Below are 26,246 nucleotides of genomic sequence, written 5' to 3'. Positions count from 1 at the left end.
ACCTACCTTATCTATCTACCTATGTCCCACTAATAATAGTGCAAAATACCCCCTTTTTTAAAATAATAACAGTAACGTTATATAAAAACTGTTCAGTAAATAACCTTTAAGATTGTTGTAGCTCCACCTGCTGTTCACTAAAGTGTAGTGGGTTCTGAATTTGTGAACAGAATGAGTAATAAAATAAAATAAAATCTAATACTAATGACAAAAAGTGTCGTTTGAAACGTGAAGTATTTCCTAGTCAGCACAATATGCATGTTGGAAAATGTGTCAATGAATCTCATCAACCTCTCGTAGTGCAAAAAATGAATAAAAATAAAAACATGATACTGAGCAACTTTATGTAGCTTAAAACATATTTATTTATTTGCCTTGTTTGTGCGATTTAAGATTTATTTAGGAATATAAGATATGTTGTGATTATTTAAAAAAAAAATTAATTATTTAATTAATGTATATTATTTTGCCGTTCATTTGTCTCAAAAAACCTCAGTGTGAGGACATTATTTCTGCTCATAGCTCATAATTCATAATCTTCTAAATATGTCGGTTTAACTATTTATCAAAGTAAACATTGTTATGAACTTGTGCGATTGCTCTTACACCATGTAAAGAAAAACCCTTTAAGTGCACGCAGATTCGATGACGTAAAATGAAACGAAAATGCAGATTCGCCACAAAGAAGTTACGCTTACAACGGTCCGAATTATTTTGAGGTGATCGAAGAAAAGTAAAAGCAGAAAATAGCTTCATGTTAATGTATATTACAGTTTCATTTTTCGTGAAAACATATAGTCACAATATATTTTAACATAATTGAATAAATAATGTATAGCAAAGCCACATAGTCGTGAATTATGTGGAAAGTACGAGTGCCAATGCAACGGCTAAATATTTCTAGTGACTGATGGCGAGCAGGCGAGGCTCTCAGGTTAGTTACGCGATGGCCGCTTACTGTATTATGTTATTCTTTTATAGTACATTTCATTTTCTGGCGGAATTTAAAGAATTTTGTCGCATCGATATTGCACCGGAATACAAGCGACACCGTTTTACATCAGATTTAGGGCGCACACATCAAAACGGAGCTAGATTTTAACTAAGGATTGTCTGTTTTTCCCCGTCCGACACAGGCCTAGCTGTAGCGAGCTAGCGGCTGTCGGAGCGGGCAAACCTCCTCAAGACGCGCTCTCGGCTGTGTGAGTGTTTTCAGACACCGTGTAGGAATAATTCATTTTGGTATCGGAAATTTGTGTCGATTCGTTTGCTAGAAGTAATTGGCATTTTCCCTGACACATAATTTTTAAGTTGAACTTCAGCTTGCTCGCGCTGTGTGCAGCTAGCAGCTTCAGTGTTTATTATGTTAGCTTGTTGTTGTTGCTAGTCGATATGTCAGATAATGCATTTTACACTATAACCGCATTTCTTCTTGCTTATTACTGTGTAATAGGCAGCAGTAAGTCGTATTTATATTTCCTACACTTTAATATATGATAAATGTGACATTTTAACTCGGATATAAGGGATGTCAGATCAGCTTGTCAGGTTGAAAACAAAATATTAGAGAATGTCATAATAAAGAGGTGACAACGAATTATAGCTCCCTATATAGAGGCCTCTTTGTGTTTGTTTTTAAAGAAAGTGAAAACTTTTCATGTGCAACTGTATAGTATGTTGCTTTTCCCCATTGTTTGCTGTTATTGTTCTAATGATTACACTGTCAGGTCTTCAAGATTAAAGTGTTAGTGGCTGTTCTGCATGTGGACACGGTCAGATTGGTTGCCTGGTTAAGTGAATGAGCCATAAGTGAAAAGCTCTTCTCGCTGCGACTTCAACATGAGTCATTGAGTGATGTGAGCATCTGCACAACATCTCAGTCTCCTCTCTGTCTCTGCAGTGATAGCATGGATCCGGACAGCGGGGCGGACACTCAGCGAACTCTCAGTCTGCAATGGAAGAGCTATAAGCTTGTACAAGACCCTGCTCTCCGACGGGTTGCTCAGAAAATCTACAGATATGATGGGATTCACTTTAGTGTACCGGTATGGACATGCATATATATATATGCAATGTATATATACATTTTGTGTATGGATATTTGATTATGTAAAGATTGTGTGTGTTCTGCCTATATTCAGGATTCAGGATTCCCACCTGTGGGGGACTTGCGTGATCCAAGACCCCGCAGAATCTGGTCTAGACACACTGAGCTGTCGCTGCCAGTGCCCAAATTTAAGGTATGCTTTTCTTTTTAACATTTCAATGTGTCGTGCTTCTTTTCTGGTGTGAGCTCTTTGTTCTTGTTTGTTGTCTTTTTTTTGTATTCTGCATGCTAACACATTTCTTAATTTCCCCTTTTTTTGTCATAGTTGGATGAGTATTATGTAGGCCCTATACCACTTAAGGAAGTGACATTTGCGAGGTTGAATGATAATATCAAGGAACCGTTCCTGGCGGAGATGTGCGCCAAGTTTGGTGAAGTTGAGGAAATGGAGATTCTGTTTCATCCCAAGACCCGGAAGCACTTGGGCTTGGCCCGCGTCCTCTTCACCAGCACTAGAGGGGCCAAAGACACTGTCAAACACCTGCACAACACTTCTGTCATGGGAAACATTGTCCATGTCCAGCTGGATATCAAAGGTGCGTCTCTCTCTTTAAATTATTGTCTTTGATCATTAATATTCTGTTAGTACTTTCTATATATGCTACCGTTCAACAGTTTGGGGTCAGTAAGATTTATTTTTTTTGTTTTGAATTAAATTAATACTTTTATTTAGCCAAAAATACAATCAATTGATTAGAAGTGACAGTTAAGCCATTTATAATGTTACAAAAGATTTTTTTAATAAATGCTGTTCTTTTGAACTTGATATATGAATCCCGGTTTCCACGAAAATTTTAAGCAGCATGACTGTTTTCAACATTTATAATAATAATAGTTTTTTGAGCATCAAATCAGCATATTTCAATGATTTCTGAATGATCATGTGACACTGAAGAGTAATGATGCTGAAAAGTCAGCTTTTCTATCACAGGAATAAATAATATTTTTAAATATATTAGAATAGAAAATCATTCTTTTAAATTATGTTTTACAATATTTCTGTTTTAGCTTTTGGACGGTTGTATATATCTTCTGCTTACTAAAATGTAGAAGAAATGACTGGCTTTCTTATCTTAGAAGAAAATAGTCTATTTGCAAAAATAATTGACAAGCATTAATATGGTATAAAATATACAAGTTTGAGCTGAATTAGAATGTGTCTATTTAGATGTTGAGTAAATTTGAAAAACTCTGATAGTAAAACAATGTGTTGTGTCTCTTGCCAGTATTGATTCAAAATATATTGGTTATCAGGGGATATAAAAAAAAAATATTTTTACTTATTGGTATCGATCAATATTGGATATTTAATTCTGCATACTCATTTCCCCCCTTTTTACATTTAGATGACCTTTTCTGTCATCTAATGCTCACTTAAAATTAGGGCTGCTCCCTAATAGTCGACTAAACGTTAGTCAGTGAGAAGAGGCTTGGTAGACTCAATTTTAATTAGTCGGGTAGTCGAAGAAAAAACTCCAAGGATTTGGCGAAGTCATGCAGTGACAGATCGTTAACACGGCTGGTCCATGCGGTAATATGTCGGGCAGAAAATCGAAAGTGTGGGAACATTTCGACGGTAAAGAATGACCACAAAAAGGTGACATGTGACCTCAAACTTATCATTTAAAATATGTATGTAGTAGCCTAATGTTAGCCACTTTACACGGCTGCTTGCTCTAATGTTAACGATAACCGAGTTAAATGTGCGCTAATATTAGGCCATATCCAAGTGTTCATGCGGAGTGTGGAAGCTAAATTATTACCCTGTTTACTGCACGAAATTTCTAACTTAGCTTCCACATCCTCTCCATCGGAGTGCATTTTCTCAAAGGCCGTGAGCAAGTCACGGAGCTCACTCATCCCCGACAACTTGGACAAACTCGTGCTCCTTTCTAAAGCTGTTATTTATGTTATGTTACTTATTTTGTTTGCGTTCTGATGTCAGAGAAGAATTTATTTGTAGCATTTAAAATGTTTGATTTTAGTTTTATTTATTGTACAAGTATTTACATCAAATTGTAATTGTGTGCATTCCTGTTTGCATAGAAAAGTCAAAACACACTTTAGAATAATGCTTGTTTATATCCTGCCATCTCGTCGTTTCATGAAAATATGAAACTTTCAAATTGTGTGCATGTTTTTCTAGGCCAACAGAGGATGAAGTACTATGACTTGATAGTGAGTGGCTCATACACCCCTCAGACAGTGCCGACTGGAGGCAAAGCTCTCACGGAGAAATTTCAGCCCCCAGCCCCAACACAGCCGGATACGGTGAGTACACAAACAAATCTTAGCTCAGCTACACTGGAAAGAATGCTTTGCTTTCCCATAAGTGATGCCACTGTGTGCGGTTACCAGCCAACATTTCTTGGAGTCCTTGAAGCCCAGTGGCCTTCATTGGATTGAGTTGGCTTGTAGTTTATTTTACACATTACAGTCACTCAAATACCCATGCCTGTGTTATTATCATGGTCATGGGTGAACCACAAAATGTGTGAAAGACAAAGAGCTATCAAGCCTCTTACAGTGCATTCTTGAGAGTTTCCAAATACAGTGCAGAGGAAAACTGTTTCTGCAGAAGATAGGAAAGATCGCTTCTTCGGTGTATTTGAAAACGGTTGTGCTACTTAATATTTTCTGTGGAACCTGTGATTCATTTTTTTCAGGATTCTTTGTATAGAAAATTCAAAAGAACAGCCTTTATTTTAAATAAAAATCTTTTGTAACATTATAAATGTATTTTGTCACTTTTGATCACATTCGCTCATTAACGTAAGTGAAAAGTAAAACACTACAAACAATTGCAGTCTGAAATATCATTTTGAGATTAATTTATAGTGTTTATAAAGAATTTTGACTTTTGTTTGTGTTAAATGACAGTGAATATCATAAATGTAAAAATCACACATTGACAATATCGACCAATACATTTAACAATAACCGATAATATGCATCACTAATTTTTATTTCAAACTCCTGCTGAGTTCAAGTCTAGTAGTGGTTTGCGTCTTTTTCACCTCAATGTACGCAGTCTGGTAAACAAAATAGACTTAATAAGAATATGGGCTTATTCAACGAACTCTGACATTATTGTTTTATCGGAGACCTGGTTAAATAAGTCAATTCCCAATACTATGATACATATTGAGGGATATAATGTTTTTAGATCGGATCGAACAAAAAAAGGTGGTGGAGTTGCAGTTTATATTAAGTCTAAGCTAAACTGCACTTGTATATTATCCATCAGCAAACCAAACTGTTTTGAACTTTTAGCAATTAAATTACTTTTTTTTAAATGGTCCAGATATCATCGTTGTTGGATGTTGTCGTCCCCCTTCGGCTTTCAGTGAAGCTATTACTTCACTTACGGACCTTCTCCATTACTGGACTAAATCAGAGCTGATTTTACTCAGGGATTTTACAACGTTTGCATGTTTTGTTAAGTAGCTTTTGTTGTTATTTTATGAGTGCTGGATATAATTTTATGTAAGATTCTGAGTTTTCTGTTTGTATGTTGTTTATGTGAAACTTTTTGTGCTGCCATTTTGGCCAGGACTTCTTGGAAAATGAGATTTTATATCTCAATGGGACTATCCTGGTAAAATAAAGGATAAATAAAAATTTGTAAAAAAAGTTTTTTTATCCTCTCTAAATGCTGTTATTTCTTGTCTTCTTTTATTAGTCGTCTGATATCCGACGGAGGCTCTCCACAGACCAGACGGCAGCTCCTGCTGCTGCTGCGCCTCTCAACTCTGGCAGCACCACCCCCTGTTCTGTGGAAACTGGGTTTGGAGAACAGCGCCTAGATACCCCTCCATCCTCAATGGGGGGACCCTATACACCGGGTTCCTCTGCTTCTTCACAGGGTGGGGGCACCCCTTATACCCCTCGCTCTGGGACCCCTTTCTCCCAGGACTCGGGCTACTCTGTGGGCAGGTTGGTGCCTAATTTACATTTAAAAGGAATATTTCCTTGGTTAAAGAGCAACTTGCAGGTTAGAAGACCCAACAAGTCAATGTATAGAAAAATAATGTAGGAACTAGATTTTCTTTAAAAAAAAATTATAAATATGCTACAGTGGCTTCTGGAGTCGTTTTTGTGAGAAAATTTTACTTCCGCATCTGAAAATGGGCGTGACGGGCGAGAGTCGTGACGTAGCACGAGGGAGAGCGGTCGATTCACACAACAGGGAAATATGGATTGCAATGACATTTCGGACGCTGAGGAAATTGTTTACGGACCACAGCCATACAATTATGAGCCTGCTAGGCTGCCAAGAGAGCAGGGACAGGCCAGGATTAATGTTAGACAGAACATATTGGAACTTACAATAACAGAAACTAAGCTTTGATCAGGCGTTTGTCATGCTCATTAATATCCGCCCAGACTAACGTTACGTGATATAACTTAGCAGTTTCTCATGGAGAGACAGAGAGATATTTATTCATGATACATTTTTTGTTCCATAGGTGCTTGTGTGGGAAATGCGAGGCAATGTTTACAGCTGAGGAAAGTCAGTGTTGCAGGGAGGTGGATGCATACTGGGCCTTAGTGGAAAATGCCAAACTTCCATGGTTGCAGTTAGTGTTACTACAGTAAAGCCATGGTGAATGTTGCTGATCTGTGGACACTGGATAGTTCGTTCATTCATTGCACAATGTTTATTCCTGGTTTTCACGTCAGCGCTGTTTGATTCGTTAATAACGGAGAAATGTGAATATTTCTCACTAGATCTCGCAGCGATGTTATTACTTCAGTGGCGAACTCTTTATTTACCTCGCAGTTAGGCTAGTGTTGCTTGATCAGGCTCGCGCTGCACTGGTCCAAACTGATAAACGGTCCACACAAACACAATAACGAGTAACTGTTAGCTCAGTTTCGTTCCGCTTACATTGCGTTTGCCAGTTGATGTTGTGCTCGCGCCTACATCCAGCGGGAGAACCCGAAGATGCGTACACTGAAGGAACCGCACTACGATGATAGTGACGATGATAAATTGAAATACAAAAACTACTGAAAACACACTGTCTCACGACCGCTCTTACTGAATACCAACCTACTCTGCACTGAGCTGCGGCAGAGCACAGCACACGTCTCCCTCGTGTGACGTAAAATGACGCGATGTTGAAAAAAAAGCGGCTTGTACGAGCAGTCAAAGAAACGCTCACTTTATCTACTAAATTGGTGTCATTATGTCGTTTTAAAACATTTTAAATCCTGCATTATCTTTTCATATGGTATTTTCATACACGGTTATATATTCATTTAGATTTTTTTTTTACCTGCAAGTTGCTCTTTAAGCTTCTTTAGCAAATTGAAAAAAACATCCCCTCCTTTTTTCTTTCAGGCATGGTGGATATACCAGCGCTCAGAGTTATCCCCAGCAGGATATGCTTCCATCTTCCTCCTGCTCCTCTTCAGCGGTCTCTTCATCATCAGGATTCAAGCCCCCTCGCTTTCATGAAGACCTACATGCTCCACCTCCACAAGAACCCTCCGTGTTCCACAGGGGTCGGCCGGGATATCCTTCATCTGCACCTTTCAGACCTAATGAACCTCCCTATCCGTATCCCAATGTTGGAGGTTCAGGGATGCACATGCCACTACATCCACCCATGCCACCTCCAGGGCCTCAGTTTGAGCCATCTCCTCTGTCTGACAGAGAGAGAGACAGAGATAGGGGTCACAGGGACAGGGATCGAGAGAGAGACTCAGGAGGGCGCTATGGAGGCGGGATAAGCTCCCGTCGTTCCTCTTACCACTTTCAACAGGATACTAACTCTTCGTCCACCTCTAAATCCTACCATTCGCACCACTCGCATCATCCCGACCGGCGAGAGGACAGAGACGGCAGGGGGTACCGGCGGGACAGTTCAGGCTCCCGCTCAGGAGATCACGGAAGGCACCGGAACCACCATCACTCCCACAACCACCACAGCAGCAGTGGAGGTGGGTCGAGTCGGCGGAGGAGTAGCAGAGACCGTGAATGGGAGCGAGACAGAGAAGGAGACTATAACAGCTCTGATCCGCGTTACGGAGGCCACTCAAACTCCAGCCACAACTCATCCAACAGCCTCTCCCCTCCCTCTGCCACCTCCTCTTATGGAGGATACTCGTCATCTAAAGACCTGTCCCCCTACGACACACCCTCCTCCTCCCGGCTGGAACCCTCACCGGCCTTTCATCCTCAGCAAGGTGCCGGCGAGAGGGGTTTTGCAATGGGAGGTAGTATGGACAATGACTACCGTGCTCATTCTCACCACACACCCCTGGCGCCGCCGCCTCCACCTCCTCCCCTCCCGCCGGCCTCCGTCATCGCGGCCGCTGTGGCCGAAACCCTTGGCTCTCTTGATTTCGGCCAGGACAGTCCCATCCGAGAAGAACAGTGGACCAAACCTAAACGGCATCCCAGCACACCACCCCACCCGCCTCCGACCTCCTCGCCTCCCCACGCCTCCGTACCGTCGTCCTCCACCTCCCCGTCTTCAACCTCCCTGCCTCACCACCTCCCCTCTTCCACAGCATCCCTCTCTCCGCCTCCTCCACAACGTGACTCCTCCCCGGAACCAGACTCCACTAATGAGAGCCTGCCGTTCATGCACCACAGTAGCAGCTTGGACTCACGTATTGAGATGTTGCTGAAGGAACAAAAGGCCAAGTTTTCCTTTCTTGCCTCAGATGATGAGGACGATGAGAAGGAGGACAAAGAGAGAGGAAAAACAGACGAGAACACAGATGGAGGGGGGAACAAACTCAGAGAGGAGAATGGAGAACGGCCTAGTCACAAGAGACAAGGAGAGACCGAGGGATGCCAACAGAGGAGGAGAGGAGAGAAAGATGGACGTCGCAGCAGGAGCAAGAGGCAAGGTGGTGGAGTAAGTGAAGGCAGGAAAACTCCTCCAGAGGTGGCCTCCTCCACTCCTGCCATGCACGGTTTAGTGTCCGAGTCTCTTCAGGGCCAAATGCCGCCACCTCAGGAAGAGCACACAACCTCTGATACACACAGGGCTCCACATACCCCACCCACATACAATGGAGAGACACAGGTGAGTCCCCCCGGTTGCATTTGGATGGATTATGGATCTATGAGCTTCTTTTTTTTTTTGATAGCAGGAAAATATTGAGTCCGTACAATAAACTAAGAAACAGGTAGCATTGATTATATTGTGATGTGGATCTCAACTAGTTGGAGTTGCCCAACAATAAGTTGACAGGCTAAAACACAGCAGAAGTGTGGTTTACTAGCCGAACACTGGGTTAAATATTGTATTAGTCGTTTTATCTCCAGAGGCCAAAATACTGTTTGAGTTTTTACTTATTTTTCTTAGATTTGGCATACAGCCTTTGACAAATATGCAACAAATATGTTAAAAGGAAGCTCAGCCGTTCTTTTTTGAGTATCGTCGATATTTAAAAAATCTTCATTTGTGTTCCAAAGATGAACAAAAGTCTAATGGGTTTAGAATAACATGAACGTGAGTAAATAAAGAATTTAAAATTTTGTTGAACTATCCTTTTATCTGTTGAAGCTGCTGACATTTTATTTTTTATAACTATAGTAATTCTGACATGCTGTAAATGAACCAGTAAGCTAACAGAAGTAAAAACTGACATGCTTTTGCTCTTTTTTTTTTTGTGCTCTGGTTGTCTCTACCATGTTCCTTTGCGCAGTGTCTGAGTATTATTTCTCAGTTTCGTTGCACCAATATATTTGATTCAAGCTTGAAAATGTCCTCCTCCCACACAGTGTTTAAACTGCAATCTTCACAATCTCTTCTCCTCAGCCATCTCCTCACTCCTCTGGGGAGGATATGGAAATATCCGATGAAGATGACAATGCCATCACCACAGCGACACCCCATCCCGCTGCCTCTTCGTCCTCTTCACCAGCCACCTCCTCGCAATCTGCCCTCCCCTCACAAACTCCAGACCCCTCTGCAAGCCCCGCTCCTGACACCAGCCAGCACTTCAGCGCCACCATGCCACCTCTGCCCATCCCGTCTTACCCTCCCCACCTCCCTCCTCCACCTCTGCCCGGCTTCTCCCTGCAGCCACCTCCGCCACCTGGCATACCTCCTCCGCTTCCTCACATGGAGTTGCACCCGGAGTACCCTCCTCCGCTGCCGCACCATATGTACGACTATGCCAGCTCCATGGAGCTCATGAGCCAGTATTGTGGTGGAGTGCCCATGTCATTCCAGATGCAGACGCACATGCTCAGTCGTCTCCACCAGATGCGAATGGCCTCCTCCAATAGCACTACGGCACCACCTGGAGAAGTCCCACCTGCCTCTGAATATCCCCCGTCATATCACCTCCATTCAATTCCCCCTCCACATGTACATCCGCACCACCCATACATGGACCAAGATGGGAATGTTGCCTCCCACTACGACCAGGACCACCGCTACATCCCTCCTCACTTACCGTACGCCTACCCGGACCCTCACGCCGCCCAGCTTCCGCATCATCATGCCATCCCTCCTCCCCACAGCCCCTGGCCTCCTCACCTACCACCCCAGCAGTTTCCTTCCCACTATCCTCCACCTGGCTTCGGCACAGTGCCTGGTGTGGATGGAGAGCTGTACGCAGCAGCAGGTGACCAGATGGCCATAATGGGCCACAACCCCTGCGAGGCCGTAGTGCAGCAGGTACTGGCAGCTTTGATTGAGGAGATGAAGAACATCATGCAGAGGGACCTGAACCGCAAGATGGTGGAGAACGTCGCCTTTGGCACCTTTGATGAGTGGTGGGACCGCAAGGAAAGAAAAGCTAAGGTAACATCAGAGAGTTTTCTTCATATTTGTTTTGAATTACCTACATTGTTCTTCAACCATGCCACCTCTTGCTCTCGTCTGCACAGCCATTCCAGACAGCCATGCGGGGAGTTGCGGTGGTGCGCGAGGAAGACAAGAAGGATGAGAAGACCAGCAACCGACCTCGAGAGCCACTTATGTCTCTGGTAGACTGGGCCAAGAGTGGAGGCATGGAGGGTTTCTCCTTGCGGGGAGCCTTGCGCTTGCCTTCTTTTAAGGTGCCTGACTTTACCACCTCTTAAACATCTAAAAATTAAATTGCCTTTCCACTCTCTCTTATATTCACATACCTCTGATATTCATTGAATTTCACTCCCTAGTGGCCGTTAAATGGAAGTTTCAAATTGGTCTTGAACCAGTCCTTACCCTTTATGCAATCACCATGTTAAAATGAATGAATATATCCACACAAAACAAATGACCTCCAATACATGTTAAAGAAAAACATTGTAGGTTTTCTAGGGCTAATTTACGTAAATAATTATAAAAATGATTATTTTGGACATAATTATTCATAATCGTCCATTTGACAGAAATAGTGCAGGCATATATTAGTAATTCTCTCCTCATGGTCATAGTTTTGATTCAAATACAACTCACATGTTTGCATACAGTCTGCAAAAGGACAAATGTTTAATAAAATAAACCGAAGCTCAAATCGGATCCATATTTGCAAACAACAGAGAACATTATTTTATAGGTAGGCCGACAAAAAAAAAAAAAAAATCTTGTTGGGTTATTTAAGTAATACCAAAAACATTTGAAAATGTCACATTTATTGCCTGACACCGATTCAGCTGCCAATATCCAGTTAAGTCTGACATCACCACGGTCCAAAAGCTTTAGCAATCACAAAAGCAAATGACAAATAATACTAGTATGGTGTAACAATATATGTTGTAACAATATATCGCAATACAAAAATGCATCAAAATGTATCATGGATAATGACAATATATATTGTGTATAATTCACCCAAAACGAAAATTTCTGTGTGAGAAAAAAAAAAAAAAAGGTTTACAGAGTTTTAGTGTCGGTACTACATTAAACTACTATATATGATGTTGAAAAAAATGTATAATAATGCAATGGGGGAATATTTGTGGGTCCTTATGTTACCAATAAAAAGTGGCCTACATTATTTTAAACATATCTAGTCAGTGACAGAGTGCAAACATATTCGTCTAAAATTATTCTGTATTTTCAGCTTCAGAATCATAAATATTTTTATTCTGGTGTCACAATTGTCCTGTGCATTGGGATACCAGCACCAAGTCTAAGCCTATTCATTTACACCCACAATGTAAAATCAAATTTAGCATTTTAATCAACAGTTGTATCCAATGACTCGCTCTCTGCAGCCTGCTCACCTTCCTCTTCATCTTCCTAACTTTTTTATGTCTTGAAGTATCGCAATAATATTGTATTGTGAGTTCAGTATTGTGATATGTACCGAATCGTGACATAAGGGTATCATTACACCCCTAATACATACTGATCGAAAAATCATAATCTTAGCCTTTATATCCATAGCAAAATCTCTGTTGGCTAGTCAGTGATTAATCTTTTCTGAATTGTTAAAATATTGTTGTCCGGGACGCTGTGAGCCCAGAGACTGTAGTGTACACCCTGAGTTTTTAAAATCTTAGCTTAAAGTTAAAGTAATCTTGCTATAAATGAATAGTACTAGTTGAGACGGAGTAGTGGAACAGACCACTTGGACCAGGAAACAACAATCAATACATCCTGCCTGACTTAAGCAGATACTTAACCATACTTAAAATTGAATGGTTTTAACAAGGCAGGCACACTTCATTACCTTGGTTTGAAAATAATCCTATATAAAATGATGTTACTAACGAGGAATGTGTTCTTCAGGTCAAGAGGAAGGAGCCTCAGGAGCTTGTCGAGGGTGATGAGCTGAAGGTCAGGCCTTCCACTCCAGCCGATGAGGAAGATGAAGGTATGCTCTTTATGCTGTTTTAGAGCTTGCATTAACTCACAGAAATTCTCTTTTTGACGTTTACATTATTATTCTTTTATAACCTCTCTCTCTCTCTCTCTCTCTCTCTCTCTCTCTCTCTCTCTCTCTCTCTCTCTCTCTCTCTCTCTCTCTCTCTCTCTCTCTCTCTCTCTCTCTCTCTCTCTCTCTCTCTCTCTCTCTCTCTCTCTCTCTCTCTCTATATATATATATATATATATATATATATATATATATATATATATATATATATATATATATATATATATATATATATATATATATATATATACACTTCCTTTCTATGTACAATCTTTCTCTCTCTCTTTCTCTCTCTCTCTCTCTCTCTCTCTCTCTCTCTTTCAGACTCCTATCAGGGGAAATCTGCAGACACTGCTACAGGAAGAACAGAGGAGAGGCGTGTGGCAGACAGAGGAGCAGCCAGGAGGAGGAGCAGAGCCAAGGCGCGTAAACCATACGACCTAGACAGCGAGGGAGAAGAAACATCAGATGGTTCCTCTGAGAAGGTTGGTTTGTATGTCATTAAATCTGTCCTTTTTGTGTGTAGTAGTGGACACAGGCTGGTTTAGAGCGTTCCATTACTTCATTACAACTTGAGCATTACGCAAAGAATGCCACTCACATGGCCTGCACCAGAGAATTGCAGAGGCTCATTATGTTTTTAAAATGCATGCCTTGTTGGCAAGTTAAAAGGCTCCTCTTCACTTGAGCTGGGTTCTGCGAACGTTTCACAGAGCTCATGTGCTCATAGTCAATTTACTGACTTCTGATCTCCTGGTGAATCATTCTAAATCAGTGTTATTTTAATATAATTTAAATATTATTGTAGTATTTATTATTATTTTTGAATAAGCTTTATTTTTAAAATTTTCAGGTTCCATTTTAATTTTAGTTTTAGTAGTGTTATGTGCTTTTTATTTTATTTTTTGTTAGTTTTATATATTTCTATTTAGCTTCAGTTTTAGTTTTTACTAAACTTATTTTTTTTGTTAGTTTCCAAGGAAACATTTCCATTTTTAAAGTTTTTCGTCTAATATTTATATTTTATTTTCAGATTTATACTTTTTTAAAAATAGTTTTAATTAACCATAACAAATCTGTTCTAAATTGAATTGAACTAACGTATCTGAACAACCTTATAAACTGAGAAATTCATATTTTATGTAAAAAATAAATTGAATATCATAATGGTAATATTTTGATTATATATTTGTTCTAATAATTTTAATGCAGAAATACATAACATACATTACAATTAGATTAATCTCTTTAGATAGATTAAGTAGATATTTGAATACCTAACTGTTCTTGACTGACAGATCAATATTTATTTACTATATTTTATTTATACTTTTTTCTCCCATATAGTGTCACTATACATTGTGGGATGCCCATGAGAGCATTGCCATTGTAAACTTTTGGTTTTAAATATGAAAGAATTTCTCCCTTTTTTGCAGAATATATTCTTTTCTACTTGTTGTTTTTTCATTAAATAATGGCTAGATGGCAGCATTTCTTCTTGTCTTCAAGTGCTGTGGAGGAATTTCAGTCAGATGAGTTCAGACATGGTATTGCCATTATTGTGACTGGTGACTCCTCATGTTTTATGTTTAGGAGGAGGATGAAGACAGTGACAAAGTGGATGAGTCAGAAGGTATGAAGGCGCCTTGTTTTTCTTTCATACTGTGCTCACTCATTTGGGCTCTTGTTGCTATGTGCACATTATCACAACAATTTTAGGCTTTTATATGTATATCTGATCATATCTTGTAGAGCAATGTTTTTGATTTCCAACTATTTTCTCTATTGCTCATGTTTCTCAGATGAAGCCTTTAGTGCAGACAGTGATGATGAGAGCGTTTCTTCCTCTTCTTCTGAGAGCTCATCATCATCCTCCTCGGCATCGTCTTCCTCCTCTGATGAGGAAGATGAAGAGGAAGGTGAGCAGGCTGCAGAGAGTGAATCATTGGATACAATGGACGAGTCTACAATGGACAGTGTAGCTATGGACAAAGAAAAGGGCGAAAGGTATGTCCCTCTGTGAGAACCGTTGCAATGAAAAGTGTTGTGTCGGTGGACTAAGTTGACTCATGTCTGTTTTTTACAGGGACAAAGCCAGCATTGACCAGTCATCAGTTACTGCTGCGGAGGTCAAACTTGGTCAGTTAAAGATTACTTTGTTTTTTAGGGAATTAAAGTTATAGAATAAATTGTCAGCATTTATTCATCCTCATGTCATTCCATATCTGTATGACTTTCTTCTGCTGAACACAAAAGATGCTTTGAACAATGATGGAAACAGTTAATAACATTCTTGTTGTATTCAAGTCAATACAGGTTTGGAATGACATGAGAGTGAGTAAAGTATGATAGAATAAAAAAAAAATTGGTGTACTGTCCCTTTAATGAGCAAATGTATAATAGTTTGAAACTCCTGATTTTTATTTTCAAAAATATTAAGTTTTGTGTTCACTTTATTATTTCTTTCTTTAACTACCAGAAGAAGAGAAAACGCCTACAGCTGTGCCTTCATCATCTCCATATCCCCGGCCTTCTTCCCCTATCCTCCTCCTACCCCCTCTCAAGAAACGGCGCAAGACAGTTTCTTTCTCAATGGAAGAAAGCGAGGTCAAGCCCCCCATTCTGTCATCTTCTGCTCCCTCTCCATCTCCCACTCCTGTCTCACAAGCTTCAGACATTCCTACTTCCACTTCTCCCGGAAGCACACCCACAGCAGCTGCTCCACCCGTCGCCTCCAAACCCACCCCAATGCTCCTTCCATTTGCTTCTCGTCCCAGTGAAAGTAACGCCCTGACTTCCCCTGCTTCCCCTTCCGCTGTTCTTACTGTCCCTCCACCAGTGCGTTCCCTGCGGCCTGATGAGCCCAAAAGGAGTCCAGGTACCCCTCCATCTCCACAAACTCCCACTGCCAAAAACTCCTCTAAACGTGTCAAAGACTCGCCTAGAACGCCCCCTGTGCCCGTCTGTCTCACGGTCCAGAACCTCCCGCTGGACCATGCCTCCTTGGTCAAAATGGCCTATGAGGACCCCGTCCCTGTTCCAACCACACAAAAGGGTCGCATACGCGGCCGCCCTCGGACACTCAGCCAATCAGTTTCTGGCTCTCATTTGCATCCCGCTGTGGAGGAAGAGGATGAAGAGGAGCTGGAGCAGCGGCTGAAACTCAGGGAGCAGCTGGGAGTGTCCAGCCTGCTGCAGCTGGCCTCTGCCCCTAAGCCTGATCTGTCTGTGCTGGCTGATGTGGCGCTGAAGATGGACCCGGAGGCAGATATCGACTCAGAAGAAACGGAGACCTCAGATGAGGCAGAGGAGCACAAGCTGGAGGAGGAAGAGGGCGACTTCTTTGCCCCACACCCACGTCAACCACTCCTGGATCCAGAGGGTCTGTTCATCCTGCAGGAGCACAACTATTCTAAAACTCTTGCGCCTCCACACCTCACATCTCCACAAAAGAGGACAAAACAGGACCCCACCGTCCTGCTTCCTGCAGACCTCAACCAGCACGGTGTTCAGGAAGCACCCGAAGAGGTCATTGGGGAAGCTCTTGCCGCCAGGGGAGAAGCTCCGGAGCTGTACGAGGATCTTTCCGGTTTGGGCCTGCTGTGCGAAGCCAGGGACGCGGCTGAGAAACAGACCAAGAGTCTTGGCCCACCATACAAGAGGAAAGGATCAATTAGCAAAGAGATGGAGATGGAAGAGAGGGGGAAAGCGAAGAGCAAGAAGAGAAGTAGGAAGGACAAAGAAAATGAGGAACTACAGATCTCTAAGAAACAGAAGGAGAAACAGATTAAGAAACAGAGGAAGCGGAAGTTAGAGGTTTGTGATTATGTCTGGTTCTCTAGATTATGTCTGGTTCTCTAGAATTAACATTTAAACATCAGTTACTGTAATTGTCGTGTGAGGATTGTGCTAGACACATTAAAACTTTTCCAGCTACAAACTACTACTATATATACAACCTCTTTATATATTAGGGATGTGTGCAACCCTAGTTAATTTCATTAGTTTAAATGGGATTTTGAAACCGTTCAGTCGACTAGTCTAACCCCGCCCCCAGAGACTGTATACGCTATCCATTTGAAATAGACTTGTTTATCTATGCACAGTCAGATCCCATACTGAATGCCACTAAAAATAGGTCAGATACATGTGATGTGCTTGCCTTTTATATCATTGTATGTTAAACTTAAACTCTTAAGCAACGTTAGCAGTTATAGATATGTTTATTCAAATCAACTGAATCAATAGGCAGGACCAATAAGTTCAAACCTAATAGCATATTATAAATAGATTTCCTCAAAGAAATGTTAGTTCACTTAAGTCGGCACGGTAAGGTATTGTTATTCGTTACCACGGCAACCAGGTTTGAACGCATCTTGGGTGTGAAAAGTATGTACACATGACGTCAAAATCGCAAGAAAAGCTTGACGTGTAAATGACTAGTATCTCTAAGGCTTCGTTTACACTGTCAGTGAAATGTGACCCAATTCCGATTTTTTTGCTCATGTGACACAGATCGGATGTGTTCTATGACAGTGTAAACAGGAACCAAACGCATGCATCGCATCGGTTTCAGGCCTCATTCATATGTGGAAATAAATCCGATATGTGCCAATGCGACTGTCATGTGAACAGGCAGATCGGATTTTCTGAGGCCTGAGGCAACGTCTCCGCGGTTTAATGACGAGAGAAACCCCGATGTGCTTCTGCAAAGGGATGAAACGTTGTGTCGTCGTAGGAGAGGAATGTGGACAAACATTGACACAACATATCAAAGGTTGGCTTGCTCATCCTAAAATTTCTGATCCACTGCTCCTCGTTAAAGCCAATATTTAAACAGAATATGCTCCTGCCAGTCCTGAGATCTCTCTCGCACACAATAACTGACGCATATGCGCACGCTGCTATGGTGGCACTTTTCGTCCTCCTCCGCCTCATAATCATGGTGATGTTTGGTGAACTTTGCTTATATCGCAGAGCTAGTATCAATCATATTTCACGTTTGTCCATCTGTGCAAGATAATTTAACCCTTAAAGCATGCGCAATGTTTCAGATAATATGACAAGTGTAAACGCATGAATCGCATATGGGTCACAGTTGAAAGAACGTGTAAACAGACGGTCAAAAAAAATCGGATAAAGGCAACAAATCAGAATTGGGCATCAAGACCTGCAGTGTAAACGAGGCCGGAGTCGACCTGCAGCAGCAGTATTTAGTCAACTAGTTTTGCACATCCCTATTATATGTAGCATATATTTTTTTACATTCAGTTTGTTTTAGGTAATTCTTGCTGTGCAGTGAATGTTTATATGGTTGTCAATGAATGGGATGCTAAATATTATTTTGATATTAATAAGATTTTCACAAAAAATAGGCAAGACCTCCATGATTCCTGTTCTTTCTGATGACAAAGCACTCGAATGAGACGAGCTCGTAATCACGTCTTCCCGACTCGTAATCACAAGCTCTTTGCTGGGTTTAGCTACATCCAGCCTTCTGATAAATATTTACACCTGTTGCACCAACTAATACTACGACCAGGCGCAACCGCGCCCAGCATAGACCAGCTAGTGTAGCCAGCCCCTGCTTTTTAACGCTTTCACTCAAATAGATGCTCCCATTGTTTTTGAGCCAAATAAATGCTGCTCTGATTGCGAAACAACAATAAAAGTTTGATGTGCATGTATGTTTATGCTCGTTTTGTTTGTTGCTTGTAATGTAACTATTTCTTAAGGGGTAACTTAACTAATTTTAAATTGAAATAGCTTGAAGCTTGAAAAGCTGCCTACTAGTTTCAACATTAGTCCTTGTATGAGGAACATCATCTTGCGTAGTGTGTATACATATTTTCTAAACGTTCTACATCCTTGTTTAAAGGCTCTTAGCTTTGTTAGGATGTAACTGCTATAATAATTTCACCATGTTTCAGGCTGTTGCGATATAACAGTTTGTCCTATAAACCCACAGAATTTGAACTGCTTTCCACTGTTCTGCATTGTTTCATTGTTGGGTAATACTGATATGTTTGCCAAATAGTGGCCCCCATATCCCCCTTTTGTGTTGTTTCCTAACATTTTCCTAACATACTCTGTTGTCAGGATTTCGAAGAAGATGTGGATGTGGAGCAGTTGGAGTCTGGTGAGCTTTCCAGCTCCAGCTCTGACTCGGGAGACTCTGAATTTGGTTTAGAGAGATCGCTGGAGTTTGAAAAGGAAGAGGTTAGAAAGAGCGAACGACTTTTTCTTCAGGAAGCCGGCTTGACCCCTTCGACTCAGCGGCGGCCCAAACACGTGCCCGTGGCAGATCCTATACTCCGTCCCTCTTACAAGAACCGCAGCGAGTTTGAGCAGATGACCATCCTATATGACATCTGGAACACTGGCCTGGACCAGGAAGATTTGAGACTCCTGAAGAGCACCTACGAAAAACTGCTGCAAGATGACCATGGCACCGACTGGCTCAATGACACACACTGGGTCCCTCATACCAATATCCTTACAGCTGCCTAAGAACAAAAATGTATAGTTTATACAAGCAAAGTCAGAAGCTTTTATTGGTCATACAGCAGCCAACAGTATTAGCAGTAACACTATACAACATTTGAGTTTGCTAGAAGTGTAAATTCCTAGTTAAGACAGTAAGTAAAGGGATTAAGAGTACTCTGATACTGCCTTCTCAGTTGATTTCGCTCAAGTTTTGCCCCTTAACCTCTTGCCTGCACTCACCAACATCCCTAACCCCCGTCGGAAGAAGAAGACAGCAGATGGGCAGCTAAGAGAGCATGTCACTGGCTGTGCTCGCAGTGAAGGCTACTATGCCATCAGCCGCAAGGAAAAAGACGTCTACCTTGAGCTAGACCAGCCAGTGACTGTGCAGGAAGTTGGGGACTATGATACTGCAGTAGGTTCACTTTGTTTTAACAACTTAAATGTGTGTTGAACTTGTAATTAAAGCCTTATTCATGTTTTTTGGGGGTGGGTTTGTTGTGTTAAGACATTTTAGATTTAAACGTATATGTATTGTAGTTGTGCTAACGCAAATACATTTTTGACTAAATGACTAATTTCTTTGTTCAGCATGAGTATGGCAGACAGTTTGGGTCAGTGGCTTGTATCCATCTGACCAGCTTTCACTCACTCTCTGTCCATCACAGGGCTCGAATCGTCTGCTGTCTGAAAGGCGCTCCGAGCAGAGGCGTCTCCTCAGCGCTATTGGCACTCAAGCAGTGATGGACTCAGACCTGCTGAAACTGAACCAGCTGAAGGTAAAGTTCTTTAGTTCGTTGACACGACCATGACCTTGATCATACTATCAACATTTTGATTACAATAACCTCACCGCTCCTATTCCAGAAACTCCCTTTAAATTTCCAGTGCATAATTCATAGCATTCTATTAAATGTTTGACAAACAATAAGTGTAATGCGTGTATAATGGATGGCATCTAGCCAGGTAGGTTCACCGGGTAGGTCTGTTTGTACCCTTTGTAGAATAATTCATACCATCCAAACAGCTTTATAAAGTCTGCTGACTCCTGTGCCATTGACCTTTACGGGCTCCTTATCAGAGGTTTTGGCTGTTGTAATGCTCTGTAAGCTCTTTGACATATAGTTCATGTGTTCAAAGGTGTTCCTTTAAAAGCATTTCTTATCTTAGGACCTCCTGTATTGCATGTTCTTGTGGAAAGAGTTAATGAATGCACTCTGTATGTTTTTGAAAGGGCGGACATAGTTGGTTTATTGTACAGCGGATATGGAGGTACTTCTCACAAAGGATCCTATGGGTCTTTGATGATGTAATTTTTCACTCGGAAGCCAGATTATAATCAGCGAGCTGGATTTATGTGCTTTCTGTTGTAAAAAGCATTTATCAGTCCATTTATCAAGTGGTTACTAGGAGAAAATGTCTATTTCTGTTTTGGAAAAACGTGTGTAGGTTGATGTTTGGACAGATAGGAATGCATATTTGTCAGAGTACCCTAGAAAAACAAATGTATGTATTGACATGTTGAAGGCCTTTCTTAAACAAAACATCTTTCCATATTTCATTTCTGGAAGACAGGCTAAATGAGCAAGCACTGTTACTGCATTCATGTCAAATACAGACATTAGAGAATACTTGAAAAGAACCTTTCAGTAATCACACTGGTAACTTCTATAACAAAGTAAAATCTGACAAGCCTAGAGAAGTCATTCAACTCATGTGACATTTAGAAGGAAAAATATTGATTAATACCTTGATTCCAAAATCCACCCTTTATATATATATATATATATATATATTATTGCTTAAAATCAAGCAGCTTTACCATATTAAACATGAAAAACAGTCTCTGTGTCTCATTTCACTCGCGGATGTTCTTATGTAATTGCCCGGGGACCAATGGTAATACAAAGGTGTTTACCAGCTGTAGCAAACTTTTCTGGAAAGTTCGCTTTGGCATGCAGTTTCAAACTCCCAAAACGAACTTCTAACAATCTTCAATTTTGGCTTGATTTTGTTCAAAATGACATCACATCAGTTCATTCTTCGATTTCGAAGTATATCGGGGCCTTAAAAGGTCTGCATGTGATTCAAAGTTCTGAGTAATACAGGCATCTGTCTTAATTAGAATTTAATAACCAAAATATTTTCTTAATCGAGTTAACTCAATCTGTATATGGCTAAATTCTAGTTAATGTACATAAAATATTCTTGTGCCTGTAATCATAGTCTATCGTATACATCTTTACATCAAATTTATGATTGAATTCTGCTTGCAGTTCCGTAAGAAGAAGCTGAGGTTTGGCCGCAGCCGAATCCATGAATGGGGCTTGTTTGCCATGGAACCCATTGCTGCAGATGAGATGGTCATTGAATATGTGGGACAGAATATCAGACAGGTGAGCCTTCTAGCTGAAGTGCAACTAACAGCTTTGAATTGAAAATGAAAAATTATTTATACTAGGAAGTGAGTTTGGTTCTTCTTGAGGAATACGTGCTTGTTGATGAATTGGTGTTAATAGATTGTGTTTGTTGCTTCAATTGTAGATGGTGGCTGATAATAGAGAGAAGCGATATGCCCAGGAAGGCATCGGAAGCAGCTACTTATTCCGTGTCGACCATGACACCATCATTGATGCCACCAAGTGTGGCAACTTGGCTCGGTTTATTAACCACTGTTGCACAGTAAGTACCCTCCTAGTGACGCATACATATCCATATATCTCAAGTACCACATGACCTCTGATAAACATATTGCTGCCACTCCCAATGTGAATAGATACTTGTTTTTGGAGTACATTTATATAGACCAACCATTAATATAGCATTAAATTGAAGAAGCTCTATAATAACTGTTAACTAAGATTATGCAGGTGTCAATGCTAAGGATTATTTAAGGGCCAGTGGGTAAAATTTAGATACCAGCCTGACTAATATAGTAAAAACATTATTAAAGACAAGTGAACAATCAAAAATTAAATGAGAACAAATAAACGAATACAAACCATAGCGCAAATAAATACAATAGACCAAAGATACAAATGAAATAAACAGTGCTTTAAGTTTTTCAGGAAGGGCAACTTGGTAGTATTCCGGTACAGATTATTTAGTCAAGAGCAGTGAGTGATGTTCTCATCGTGTTTTGTTTTTTGATTAACACTAAGGACACAGGCAGCAGAGCAGTATTAGGCTGCTGTCACTTTAAGACCTAATGCACAGATCCAATAAATTGATACACGTGATACAAATATGTTTTCTTTCTCAATTGTTTACATTCACTTAAGACATAACCAACTGTGTTTACAAGAATGCTCAAGACATGCATTTTGACAATTTTGTGTGTATTTGCTTGTTCAAGTGCAAGAAAAAGAACTCAATTCATTATTTTCGCGGTTTGAGAGGTGGCTTTCTGCACACACGCTTCTGTTGTCTGCACAGAAAACTATCTGACAGCACACAAGTACTGAATTGAGTTCTCTTTCTCATTGTCATGTACTTGAATGGTTTAAAATCATTTGAGTGTTTAATTTGGCAAGACTTAAAGGTTCACTATGCAAGTTTTGGCTCTCTTGCAAATAAAAAACAAAAATGCATGCATTTTGCAGAAGAACATTGTTTTGGTTGTTTCGGCCTTGCGTGACTGTGCGGATGAATATGGTTTTCTCATAACTAATTAAAGAAAGGGAGATTATCCTACTCTGCATGAAACATTCACTACTAGGCTTAAGAGAAATAACCATCTTAGATGGAAAGGATCTTAAGCTGACTGACTGAAGACGTTTCTGTAGCTTTACGCATTAATAGACATGGTACTGCCTTGAAAATAAATTCCAGCACAGCGCTACAACAACCATAATGAAATGACCCTTCACAATAACTCTGTTAGAGAGCTACATATGACAATTTATCTGTTCAATTTAATACGTTACTCACCTGTTGAGTGATAAAAACACCATCTCCGTGCCGCTTTTACAACATTTCATATCCATCCGTTCTCACCATCTCCGAAAAGCCAAGCCAATGTTGATTCTCGAAGGTTCCAGATTTAGCATGCTCCATGTCAATCTTTCTCGCCCGTTGTGACAACTAACCTATGTCACTCCCACACCATACATGCATCAACTTTTTTTCTGTTTTACGGATATGACGAGACACGCACGGGCGAGTGACGTATTTATACTATACGTATTTATATTTATATTAATTTCCCACGAAAACCATCCCGACAGGTCTAAAATAGTCTAAAACTCTTATAATAGGCTTACCATAATGAATGAGGGTAAGACAAAAACAAGTTTTGAATGAAGGATTGACTCATTTAAATGAATTTTGAAAAAAAAAAAAAAGTTACATAGTGTCAGTGTACCTTTTAAAAACACATGCAAATGATAAACTTTTGTGCCTGTAATAATTCTGTTGACTGTCCCAAGTGTCTTTCACACCGTTATAAATGTTTACAGGTGGTCTAGATTAGAGATTAGCAGATTTTTGTCCCCCATTTTATCTGTTGCCATGCAGTTGCTGGATTTGCTTATTTACTGCTTGATAAGACTTGCTTAAAGTTGCATCTGGTCTTTACATAGTCTGTAAAAGCCAATAAAGATGCATGTTTTTTTTTTTTTCTTGCTCCATGTGTCAATGGAATTTGTGTTTGCACCATGGTGATCATCCCCTCCAGCAACCCAAAATGAGCTCATAGATTTTGTTTAACACATACCCCAAAGAGCTATGCAGTGGAACAAACTCTCAGAAACGGAACATTAAAAAATGTCAAGATCTCCTGTGTGAAGGAATGTAATTCATGAAACCCATATTTAGCCATGTTTTCATGTACTTCTCTCTCACAGCCCAACTGCTATGCCAAAGTGATTACCATCGAGTCCCAGAAGAAGATCGTCATATACTCCAAGCAGCCTATCGGTGTGAACGAGGAGATCACGTATGATTACAAGTTTCCCATTGAAGAGAACAAAATCCCATGTCTGTGCGGCACGGAGAACTGCAGAGGAACCCTCAACTAAAAGTGTCCTAGTCCTTCCCCAATACAAGACTTGCCAATCAGCTTTCCTGGCCCGCAAGCTATTTTTCTCAGAGCGCACAAAAACATAGTTAGTGTGTGAAGGGAGACTCTTTAAATAGCTTCTATACAGACACACGGTGTCGAGATGTTTAGTCCAGTGTCATTGGGTTCTCAGCACTGCCGCAACACAAGAGTTTCATCTGTGAAGTTTTTTTTCTCTCCTGTCCCTGGCCCTTATCTAATTTCGCTCCTCCTGTTGCAGCTGTGTCTGGTGGTGTTGTTTTTGCCAAGGTCTATGCTTTGAAATACCGCTATTAATCAGCTGCGCACACACACACACACACACACACACACACATATTCCGCTCACTTCTGCACAGCACATTACAGTGGCACCCTTAAAGTGCTGGGTCTTTTTTTTCAAGGGCAACTTTTAAAGACCTACCTAAAGACATGGATATAAGACTTGTGTAATGCTGCACCCCTGTTGTGAGAGCGAGTATTAATTTTAGTTTATTTATTATCATCCCTGTTCTGATGCCTGTCCTTTCATGTCATTCATTTAGGTCAGATCTACCACTGTACCTTCTTTTAGATTATTTGCGTAGGATCACCTCTGCCTATTTTTATTTTAATGAAGCTGTTTTGACGCACATTTCTTTTCAAAACTTCCTCTGAGCTGAACCGATCTTAATTAAAAATGTCCCCTTTTCCAGCATGACATGCTGGCATTCTATAACTTTAAAAATTATATAGTATTGTAAGTTACATTGTACATTGCTATTTTATTTTCATAAATGAGTTGTTACTACAGCGTTATTATAGAGGTTAATGTGTACCTCCCATCATTTTAAAACACCCCTTACATGAAGTCATAACCCTTTCATCAATAGTTTTTAGCAATACAAGGACAGGACAGACGTGGTCATCTTTTTGGTGTGCTGAAATAAACGCACATTGATATTTTAGCAGAAGGATGGAATTGTTCATTGGATTTTCTTTTGCCATTGATATTTTAGTGGACCACTGAAAAATGAATGGGGGTATATGTTTTAAGATAAAGCACTCTACTTTGGGGCTAGTAACTCCTCTCTGCTAAGGAGAACATGCTTGCACAAATATGTATATATACACACACACAGAGCGCATTTAGTTGAAAGATCACATTTGCGTGTGCATATTTGAACACAAAATTGATGTCCTAAGTCCCCTGAAAGATGCGCTAGGAGTCGCTAAAATGGATGTCTGTTCCTACTGTTCTTTCCTTTCGTATCACTGGTCATCTATCTCTCTCTGCTCTGCCATAATTTGACGTGTTCACATTACTTCTTTGCTTCCTTCCTCCCCCCCAACCTACCCACTTTGTCCGAGGGCCTTGCCAGCACTCTGTTCCTTTGAGAGGAAGACCTGTAAAATATGTAGATCTATTGCAGTCTTTCAGTAAAAACTGATCCACTGAAGTGTAACCATAAAAAAAGGACAAAAAAGTTAAAAAGAATTACATGTAAATATTGTAGAGGTGTTTGTTTCTCGTAGAAACACACTGGTTCTAGTCTGTAAATATGTTCATCCTTTTCCTACTTCCCATTGCAAGAAAATAATTGTACATACCTATCATTCAGTTTTGTTTTTGTTTTTTGTTTTTTCTTTTAATTTGATTTAAAGTTTTAATATTATTTGCAATATTTCTCTTGTATTAATGCGTTGGACCCTTTATTAATGGTGCATTAAAATATTTTTTAAAAAATAATTGCCGTTCAGTTTTTCTTTTCCTATTTTTCAGAGTATGAACTACAAC

General features: G+C 40.4%; 1 protein-coding gene across 3 annotated transcripts; it reads left to right on the top strand.

Moving 5' to 3' along the window:
- Positions 1-896: 896 nt before the first annotated feature.
- Positions 897-26,189, top strand: setd1a (SET domain containing 1A, histone lysine methyltransferase). Of its 3 annotated transcripts, none has more exons than XM_081361937.1 (21): positions 897-934; positions 1,901-2,045; positions 2,142-2,240; positions 2,373-2,643; positions 4,254-4,378; positions 5,790-6,043; positions 7,455-9,153; positions 9,892-10,884; positions 10,971-11,141; positions 12,802-12,886; positions 13,271-13,431; positions 14,540-14,579; positions 14,749-14,953; positions 15,033-15,085; positions 15,429-16,762; positions 19,046-19,436; positions 19,669-19,847; positions 20,101-20,211; positions 21,709-21,828; positions 21,977-22,114; positions 24,277-26,189. In XM_081361937.1, exons 2-21 carry the CDS (start codon positions 1,908-1,910, stop codon positions 24,448-24,450), a joined length of 6,741 nt encoding a protein of 2,246 aa, XP_081218063.1. In that variant the 5' UTR covers positions 897-934; positions 1,901-1,907; the 3' UTR covers positions 24,451-26,189. The 3 variants fall into 3 exon arrangements, with proteins under 3 accessions (XP_081218063.1, XP_081218061.1, XP_081218062.1); XM_081361935.1 differs by having other exon boundaries at positions 15,426-16,762; XM_081361936.1 differs by lacking the exon at positions 897-934 and adding an exon at positions 1,082-1,202 and having other exon boundaries at positions 15,426-16,762.
- The last annotated feature ends 57 nt before the right edge of the window (positions 26,190-26,246 follow it).

Source organism: Scardinius erythrophthalmus, assembly GCF_964197995.2.
Source record: "Scardinius erythrophthalmus genome assembly, chromosome: 1".
Lineage (NCBI taxonomy): Eukaryota > Metazoa > Chordata > Actinopteri > Cypriniformes > Leuciscidae > Scardinius > Scardinius erythrophthalmus.
Note: the sequence above shows the minus strand (reverse complement) of the source record. Positions and strands in the feature narration are given on the sequence as shown.